At 54.1% G+C, this 10040-nt stretch overlaps 1 protein-coding gene across 1 annotated transcript in view; it reads right to left on the bottom strand.

The window, feature by feature from the left end:
* ACAN (aggrecan) overlaps positions 632–10040 on the bottom strand; it is a 67761-nt gene continuing 58352 nt past the window's right edge. The window contains exons 13-18 of the mRNA XM_018066613.1: positions 7933–8046; positions 4628–4786; positions 4137–4219; positions 2903–3047; positions 1908–2090; positions 632–1406 (exon numbers count right to left, since the gene is read on the bottom strand). Of these exons, the coding sequence (XP_017922102.1) occupies positions 1330–1406; positions 1908–2090; positions 2903–3047; positions 4137–4219; positions 4628–4786; positions 7933–8046 (761 nt within the window). The 3' untranslated portion in view covers positions 632–1329. The remainder of the gene's footprint in view (positions 1407–1907; positions 2091–2902; positions 3048–4136; positions 4220–4627; positions 4787–7932; positions 8047–10040) is intronic.

Raw genomic sequence — 10040 nt, 5'->3', positions numbered from 1 at the left:
TTCTTTCCTCTTATAAATCTTGATTTTGCCTCTGTTCTTGGACTCACTCTATAAATCGACTCTTCTTGTGTGAGCAAACAGTGTAAATCAAAGGACCAAACTATGGAAAGTGGCCAGAAGTCTGACTTGAGTTACTCTCTGACAGCATGCCAACTCAAAGATCCATACACAGCACTTCTTGGCTGTTACACACACACCCACACATGCACACACACACACACACACACACACACAGAGGAACTCATGTAAGAACAGAGCACCAGAGGTGTGACTGTCCCAGGCCTTCTGATCACACACACACACACACACACACACACACACAGAGGAACTCATGTAAGAACAGAGCACCAGAGGTGTGACTGTCTCAGGCCTTCTGATCAAACAGGACTTGCACAAATTTAGAGTCATTTGATCAAAGTGTGTCCCTACAGCCCCCATTCCTAAGAAACTTCTCAGTAGATCCTGGACCATGGTTGCCTTCTCTTTAAGAAAAAGAAGGGAAAAGAAAAGAAATAGATCTCTTCCAATGTCTTTATTATTATAATTATCATAATCTTTACTTTTCAAAAATATAAATAGGTGCACGGAACCCTGGTGCCTGCACGGTCCCGGAGGGTGGGGAAAGGTGGGGGGAGGGGTGGGTGACACTCCCATAGGGAAGGAAGTGCCCCCCGACCCAGCCCTGCTGAGATGGACACCTGCTCGGGTGGCAGACCCAGGTGAGAGGACTTGAGGAGGGACCCTTGGAGGGAATCCGACCCCCATGCTTCGAAGATCCCTTGATGGCTCACTCTCAGTGGGCTGGAAGGCGCCCCCTCTCCCCTGGGCTTCTCCCCGACACAGATGAACTCCATCTTATCCAATACATTCAGCTGCGGTTCCAGAGTTCTTCAGCCCTCGGGTCTCTCTGCCCCTCCTCCCTCCTCCCTAGCTCTCCCTGGAGGTGAAAGAACCAACAATTGCACTGCTCTTGGATAAAGTCAGGAAACAAAAAATAATCTTCTTTATTTAACTTAACCCCTTCCCTTCTCCCCGTCCCTGTGCTGGTCCCTGGAAATGCACGGTGGGAGACTGAAGGAACGTCTCTAAACTTCAGTCCATGGGTTACCATACGTTTGCTTTGCTTTGGCGTTTGGGGGGAACATTAGATGCAGATTTGGCGATTTGGGGGGTGGGTGGGTGCATACACAATGTGGGGTTTATTTTTTTCCTTCTTTAATGGAATTCCTTATATGACAGAAAGCGACAAGGAGAGGACACCATCCGGATGGGGTGTCAGCCTGGCCAGGCTTCTGGGCTCAGCGTCCTGGGCACGTCCGAAAGCTCCTCTCAGTGGGCCGTGCTGGGGCGGCTCCTCCTCAGGGGCCGTGAGCTCCGCTTCTGTAGTCTGCGCTTGTAGGTGGCGGCTGTGGTGCAAGGGAAATGGAAAAATCTGGGTGAACTCTGGGAAGAAAGCAGGCCAGCCCAGCCTCCCCCAGTCCTTCTCTGCCGATCCCCTCCCTGTAGAAACCATGGGCTCATGAAGGCAGCCTGAGGTTTTACCTGCTTCTTGGTTTTTTCTTGGAACCACCTTGGGCTAAGGGGCTTCAGGCTAGAATACTGGAGTAGGAAATGGCAACCCACTCCAGTATTCTTGCCTGGAAAATCCTATGGACAGAGAAGCCTGGCGGGCTACAGTCCCTGGGGTCGCAAAGAATCGGACACGACGGAGCGACTGATAACAGGGGGCTTCGGGCGGATGTTGAAAAGGACAGTAGGGCACTGGCCTTCACCTTCCCCCTCTCAGTGAAAGCGAACCTCCCCAGGGGCAGGGGACATCTGTGACAGAGCCCTTGATGGTGTTGGCAGTGGGGGATAGGGAGGAGGATGTGTTGGCAGGATCTAACGCTGTGTGGGGTGATGCTCACGGTCCGTGCAGGTGATCCGAGGCTCCTCCCAGTGCCCGCTGGGCTGGCACCGGATGGTGGGCACGTGTCGCTGGATGAAGCCCTCGGTGCACTGGTACCGCACCAGGGCGTTGATCTCGTATCGGTCCTTCTTCTGTCCGAAGATTCTGGCGTGCTCCACCACAGGGGGCTCTCCACAGGCCACTGAGGGGCAAACATCCTTCAGAAAGGGCTCTTGGAGAGTCTCCCCTGATGCCCTGTGATGAGCTGGTGTGGTCGCCCTGGCTTTGGGGAGCCAGCTCAGAGTCCAAGGAAGGGGTGGGGGAGCCTGGACACCCGGCCATGAGCCCTGCCTGCAGGGGAGGGGCACTTTCACTCTGCACTGAGAATCTGGAAGCCACTGGTTCTGACATCTGGGCTCCTCAATGATTTAGAGCAGCAGGAAGGGAATAAAAGGATGAGGAGTTGGGAAAGAGGGTGAGGGCCAGGCAGACTGGCTGTGACTTCGCTATGATAATGGGCTATGAAAACTGCGGTGCAGGGGAAGCAGGAACCAAAGGAGGCTGGGGGTGGGGAGAGGGGCACGAGGCCAGAAGCAGGAACACTGGCGAGTATCCCAGCCACACCTCCAAGTCTGCAGACTCAAAGCCAAGGATCAAGGCCTGACAACTCCAACTCGTGCGACTGATGGACTTGGGATCCTAGAGAGGGAGGCTCCCAACTCATGTGCAACTGTGGGTGACTTTCTGTGCTGATACCCAGGGCACTGTGTGTGCAGGGGGCTCTGTCCTCTAGCCTGCACCCTCTCCCTGTCCCTAGTGGGCTGAGCCTTTCCCTTGGCTCTGGGATGCTGGCATGGGGCAAGGCCCCTGCCCCCCAGGTCAGCTCCAATTTGCTACTTGGGCAGGTGAGTGATGCCAGCAGCCAGGAGTCCAGGTGACACGGCTCAGGTCACACAGCAGGAACCTGGGGTCTTGAGTGTGTCCTTGTGGGACCCCTCCCATGCTGCCACTTACCTGTGCCCTTTTTACAGGTGAAGGGCAGCTGGTAATTGCATGGGACATCGTTCCACTCGCCCTTCTCATGCCAGATCATCACCACGCAGTCCTCCCCAGTGGCAAAGAAGTTGTCAGGCTGGTTGGGGCGCCAGTTCTCAAATTGCTGTGGGTGGGATTGGGGAAGGGGTGAGCAGAGGGCAGAAGTGGGACAGCCTGCCTAACCCCTGCTTTCACTCCCTGTCCAGCCCCTTCCTGGCCATGGCACAAAGACTGCAGGGAGTTTGGTGGTGCCGTGGGACTCACGGGCCCTCCAAGGAGGGCGTTGATCACACCACCGGGCTGGGTCATTGTCAGGAACTCAGAAGACCCCGGGTTCACAGTCCCTGTTAATGAGCTGATGCCAATCTCCTCTTCCATATGGGCCAGTGGGGCTGGTCACCAAGCTGCCAGGCTTGGGCAGGACCGGGTGGTAGAGCTACTGTTCCCATGTCCAGACTCTGCCTTTCCAAGTTTCTCCCTCTAGCCTGACTGCAGACAAACGAGGCCCCTTTCCTCTGATGTAGCTGCTCCTCTTCCCCATGACCATAACAGAGCCATGACGCGGTTGACATCTGCCTCTTCTAGCAAGTCTTCCCTGAGGTCCTTTACTGATCTTCATTATTTACTACGTATGCTGTTCAACTGGCACCTATGTTGCTTTCTGTCTACCTCCTTGTGTGGACTCTAGTGCTCGGTGGGCAAGGAACCTCTCTAAACCTTCCTCTTGGGGGCTTCTCAGGTGGCTCAGTGGGTGAAGAATCTGCCTGCCAATGCAGGAGGCATGGGTTCGATTCCTGGGTTGGGAAGACCTTCTGGAGGAGGGCATGGCAATCCATTCCAGCATTCTTGCCTAGAGAATCCCATGGACAGGGGAGTCTGGCAGGCTACAGTCCATTGGGCCACAGGGAGTCAGGGACAATTGAGGCGACTGAGCATGCGTGCATGCATACATACCCTCTTGGTGATTTGCCCTCATTCATTCATTGCCTGCTTCATCCCCACCCTTCCCTTCATGTTATTATTCAGGTGTCCAGTCTTGGGCTAGTCTCTAAAGGTGAGACAAACAAGACACAATCCCGACCTCAGGGCTCCTGGTCTAGCACCTGCTCAGTGAACGTTTGCATGTGATTTGAACATGTCTGTCTCTGGGTGGGGGTCTTCCTTCATCCTCTCTGGGCCACCAACTATCCTGGGTGCCCCCAGCAGAACTCACCAAGGAGTGTCCATCTGACCAGCGGAAGTCCCCTTCGATGGTCTTGTCATTCAGGCCGATCCACTGGTAGTCCTGGGCATTGTCTAGAGAAAGGGCATGGATATCGGGCACCTGAAGGTATCTGGGAGAAACTTGAGTTAATCGAGACAGAGGGGACGGAGGGGTGGCAGGAGCTGGGTGGGTGCTCAGGAGTGTGCCACCTGCCTCCGGGGTCCTGACAAGGGTCATGATACATGCATATTTGCAGTGCACTTGGGCCCACCTCCCTGAGCTAACGTAGACTGACGACAGGGTTAGTCTGAGGCTGGCTCTGACAGGCTGTGGGCTGTCCTGGGTACAGTCAGAACCACTGGCCCCTCAGCCTGTGGAAATGCCCCCTTTCCCTCCCTCCCTGCCCCTACTGGGCCCAAGCCCACTGACTGCTGGCCAGGGAGGCCCTTGGCTTACGTGGCCATTCCCCTCTCGGGCCCGTAGGGCCCCACTGAACTCACTGTTGACAAACTCCTGCTCCTCGGGGGTGACGATGCTGCTCAGGTGTGACTGCTGCTTCCGGCACTGGCTCTCGGCGTCCACCCAGGTTGCCCGGTCGGGGAAGTGGCGGTAACAGTGGCCCTGGAACTTGGTCCAGCCCTCCTCGCACAGCTTCTGGTCTGCAATACAGGGTAGGGGCTTGAGGAGAGGGCCAGGGGGCCGACTAGGGGTGGTGGATTCCTGTGTTTATCCTGCCTTCTGCGTCACACCCCGAAAGGCAGTGAGAGGCCCCACTGGATGGAGGCTCAAGTGGGAAGCCAGGAGGCCTGGCCCCGTCCCTCATCCCCCAGAGGCCTCTGGGAAATGCCAGGGACCCTCTCTTTTTCTGATATCGCCTCCCTCCCCCGAATCTTTTCTCCTGTTGATGCCTGCTCGGCAGGACTGGCAGAGCTCAGCAGGCCAGGTAAAAAGAGGTGGGAAGGTAGGAGGTGTTGAGGCTTAAGGACAACTTAAGGAGACTCTGAGGGGCTTCAGGGAGAGAGGGGGCGGCAGGGGAGTGTGTGCAGCTGGCAGGAGCAGGAAGGGCTGGGGGCATGGAATGGAAGCTTGGGTGGGGACAGAGGAGGAGAACCAAGTCCGCTTTGGTCCAAAGAAGACATAGACCTCTAAGTCTTTTGATCAGAGTTGGCTCTAGGAGAGCACGCAATACTGGCTTGGGGTCCATGACCCAGGGACCCTGGTTTTTCGTGTTATTTCTTTGTGGCGGATGAGAAGAGGGACTTCTCTCCCCCTAAATCTATATTGATAATGGGTTCTGAGTTCAGGAGAAAGCACTGAGGTACAGCTCTTGGAACAGTCTAGAGGGACAGACAGAGGCAGGGGTGTGCTAGAGCTGGTGTGTGTCTTCCCAACTTGGCCTTTATTTTTATTTATTGCCGCTCCATGAGGCATGTGGGATCTTAGTTCCCTGACCAGGGATAGAACCCATGCCCCCTGCAGTAGAAGCAGGGACTCTTAACCACTGGACCATTATGGAAGTCTCCCAACTTGGCCTGTAGTGGTATGACATCGGTAGCTTCCCTGGCCCTCGTGGGAGTGTTGAATCTTAGAAACTGGCAGGTGCTACACATCCTCTTTGAGAGGCAGTTGTTAAACATCTACCAGCACAGCCCTGGACAGAGGGAATTCCAAGATCCTCTCTTCTTTCTTCCCCTGGTGTCTCACAGGTGAAGGACTTTCCCTAGGGCCCTGGAGCTGAGTGTGGGGCCCTGAACCCCTCAGGCTGTGTGGCGGCCTTCTGGTCGGGCAGTTCTAGGAAGAAAATGATCACTACTGCTTGGCAGGGTTGGAAGACAGACACAGAGAGAAGAGTTCGTGGCCAGCAGTCTTTGAAGAAGGAGGCAGAGCAGCAGGAAGTGCTTAGGAGGAGGTTGCTGGTCCCCCTGCTGCCAACAACTTCTCCAAAGGGTTTGGAAAGAAAGGCAGAGAGGCTTCAGAGATAACTGAGCACCTAAGGAAACCACATACATCATCCCAGGGCTGACTTGGGGGGTCAATTCTTGGACCCCCTTGGGGCCTGAGGGCTGAGCTGGGCTGGCAAAGCTGCAGGGAATAGCTGAGCTGGGAGGAGCCAGGGTCCTGCAAAATGGAGGCTCTGGGGAAATAAACAACAGACCTCCAGGAAGGCTACAAGAAGGCTCAGGGCTACAGCCAAGGTTGGAAGCACCCGCTGGGGGTGGTGAGTGCTCAGGACTGGATGGGAGAAGAGAGGCAGCCCTGCTCAGCTGGGTGTCCAGGCCCAGGGCCCAGTTCCAGGGCTTCGGCAGCACCCTCTCTTTGCTGCATTAGAAGGCAGAGCCCTGTGCAGGCACCTCCTCGCCCAGCCTGGCACCCAAGAGCTGTGGTCTGCATGGACATTCCAGATTCTTCTCCCAGTGGCAAATATTCTGGCACCCCGGGGAGAAAATCCTTATAACTCTCCACTCACACCCCAGAAAAGACTTGTTGCACCAATTTCTTGGAGCCTTGGGGTGAAGGTGGAGGATGGGAAGCTGCAGAGAAGGAGGGTTCAGGCCAAGCCTTTTCATTCAGAATTTCCTCCACCAGCCTGAAACCTTCCAAAACTATCTTCCCAGGCTGATTAGGAGTTTCAGCTGCTGTCTGGAAGCTTCTGGGATGTCCAACTTGAGGTCTCACTGTAAATGGCTTTGAGCCCCTAAACACTATCAGCTCTGCATGGATCATTGCTACTAGCAACAGCAAGCCTTTCTGAGTTGGGGTGGCCCTGAGACCCAGGAGGATGGGGAGACAAGGAAACACCAAAGGTGAGAGGGCTTCAGGCACAGTCTGGCCTCAGGAAGCTCCTGGCCCACAGCTCCCCTTGGCAGGTCCTGGCCCAGATGCAGAAGCAGAGGGGTTGACAAGAGGAAGCTCATCCAGTGTAGGGGGCATGGGTTTGATCCCTGGTCAGGAACTAAGATTCCACATGCTGCGTGGTGTGTCCCAAAAACAACAAAAAAAAATGTTTAAGAAGGAATAGGAAGCTCAGCTCCTGTCCCATGCAACGAGGTTCTGTTCTCTCTGACCAGCCTTTTGCTTTGCACAAGGAAGTGAGAAAGGAAGAGCAGACCGGAGTGGTGTTGACATGGCAGCTGTCATGGTGGCAATGATGACAAGGCGACACGGAGCAGTCCCTGTGCATGCGTGACCTGAGCATGCTGGTGACATGGGAGCTCTCAGACAGACTGACCACAGCTCTCTCCAGAGAAGAAGTCAGCCTGGCCAGTGTGGTGCGGTGGCTCCCCGGGCCATGGAGGGGCCACTCAGGTCCCATGGGCAATACGGCAGGCAGACACAAGCCCATGGGCATGCTGGGAGGATCCATGGCCATCATCCAGAGCAAGGACCAATGACTCCCACCCACAGCTTCCTTCAAGACAAATGCATGGCATCGGCTCTGTCTTCTTAGTCTGATGCAGGCACCAACTTTGCTGGTGGCATCTGGCAGACCTGGAGGAGGTTAGTGTTTGAAAGTTTCCTCTAGAGCCCCACCTTCCAAAACACAGACTGGCCTGGCCTGCCTGGCTCTTCTGCGGTCAGGTCAGCCAGTGCACCAGAGGAGGGTTTCTGTGGGGAACAGCAAGAGAAGGAGTGAGAGTGAGGGAGGCTGACTTCTCAGTTGTGGCCCCGGAAGTGGCTGCCTGGATGGATCTTGGGTGGGGGAGAGTCCAGCCAGGGCCTAGAACCTGTGGTTAGCAGGGAAGGGTGAGGGAGGAAGAGTGGGTGCAGCAGTTAGTAACATTAGCTGAAGCCGAGACGGCCGTACCAATCTCACACATGTCCCCTTGGTAGCTGGGAAGGCATAAGCATGTGAAAGAGTCGATGGCGTCCACGCAGGTGGCTCCATTCAGACAAGGGCTTGAGAGGCACTCGTCAATGTCTGCAAGAAACCAAGGGCCACCATTAGGTCTCCTGCCCGCAACTCCAGCTTCTCAATTGCATTGCAGCTTCTTTATGGGTGGCCAGCCCTGCGGTTCTCCACAGCCCTGGATTTCCTAAGAACTGTTGCTGCTGCTGCTGCTGCCGCCATCTTGGAGCACTGACCCAAAGATCCAACAAGGGTTTTCTTGCATGTGTGTGATTCTTGACTGGCAAGCTTGGGGCATTGGAGCCAGGTTTCCCAGCAGGTGAAGAGATCTGGGGCTTCTGAAGGCAAAGGCTTATTGTGAGAGTGAGCTTGGAGTTCCTCCAGGTGTCTTCTCTTGTGAATATTTCAAGCGGCCTTGGGGTCTGAATTGGCTCTCAACATGGCAGTGAGCAAGGACGCTGGAATTCAAATACTGGAAACTTAGAGCTCTTTCTTTTCCTAACTTCTTCTGTCATTTTGAACCAAGAAAAGAGGACAAGGCCATGCAGTACTAGAACAAACAAGCTAGAAGTGGTTTGCAGAGTACAGGTTCAGGAGAAAATGGCAGCGTGGAATATTCACGAGATTTCTTTTTTGGTTGCAGAACCTTCTTTGTCTTAAAATAAAAGTCTAGAGTATCTTATAAAGATGAAGCCAACTTTGTTATCTTGGGGGGATGGAACAGAAACCCAGTCTAATATCTCCCCATGTAATCTTCTCTTCCAGCCAAAGGCCTCAAAACAGGGACATCTCCAGTGAATCATAATTTCTAGAAGGGTTGCATCCTGGCCAGTGGGAGACCAGTGTTGGAAGCTGGCGAGGCACTTAGTAAGTGGCCAGCCACCAGCACCAACCTGGGATACTGGCAGGTCTCCATCAGCCTCGTTCCCCAGAAGACTCTTCTCTCCTTCTGTTCTTCTGGTCCAACATGTTCTCTGTGATCCATCTTTGTGGGACTTATACTGGTAAGTCACTGGCCTTTGCCTCAAGTTTTCATCCATTAGCCAAGATGAGAACTGGAACTCCTTATCTCGTCTTTCTGTATCTTTCAGAGAAGCCAGAGACCTAGAAGATCCTTCTACTCTTTTTGTATTCGTTCTTCAAAGGCACCTGCTGCTCAGTTCCTTCCTCTGAGAACATGACAAAAGGTATTGGAAGCTCCTCTTTCCAGGGGATTCATACAATTCTGGAATGAATAGATTCCACTGTCTTATAAGTCAGCATGATGTGTAAAGCTATGTTCATACAAACTTCAGGACCTGATGTGTTGATGGGCGGTCTCCACGTAGGCACCTTCCTAAATACGTTCCAGGACTTAGTGCTTACTTCTAAAGAACAGACTAAACCGTTAAAGTCAATCCTCTGAGAAGAAGATAAAAGCACTTTCTTCTGGATCCTTTTCACTAGTGCGTCACTGATGTCATCTAGACCTGAGCTGGGTTTGTGCCATGAGAGGCCCTGAGAATCTCAAGTCCTCAGGGAGGTCTCTCTTCCCACAGAGTTCTTGACTTCATTTCAGGGAGTTGTACACCATGGGCTAGAAACCAACAGTTCCAAGTTTGAAACTGTTCCAAGCAAAACCAAAATGCATGGAGGAACGGGCTGAAATCCCAGCATGCACTTGGATTCCCAGCATGCACCAGGATTCTCAGCAGCAGCAGTAGCAGCAATAGGTCAGGCCGGTGGGCTGGGCAGAAGCTGGGGGAGGCTCTTTTGCTTCTACTGTTGTCTTTTGGTCCATTAGCGTCATTATGGGAGACGGGAAGCACTGGGCAAGGGGGTATTAAGCAAATGTAGGCGCTAAAGCAGTTGTACAGAGCAGGGACGGGAATGGCCCTTGGGAAGAAGAGCTAGACATCAACCCTGGGGCCTCTGGCCAACCATGGGGGAGAGGGTGGGAGGGCAGAGGCCCAGGGGAGGTCAGGCCCAGTGGCCTCCAGTGGTCCCAGAGGCTTATTTTACATCACTTGCCCTCCCCAGGTGGCCTGTGCCCTGGGACAGTGCGTTTTCTTTTGTTGTGTTTGGCC

Source organism: Capra hircus, chromosome 21, assembly GCF_001704415.2.
Source record: "Capra hircus breed San Clemente chromosome 21, ASM170441v1, whole genome shotgun sequence".
NCBI lineage: Eukaryota > Metazoa > Chordata > Mammalia > Artiodactyla > Bovidae > Capra > Capra hircus.
Note: the sequence above shows the minus strand (reverse complement) of the source record. Positions and strands in the feature narration are given on the sequence as shown.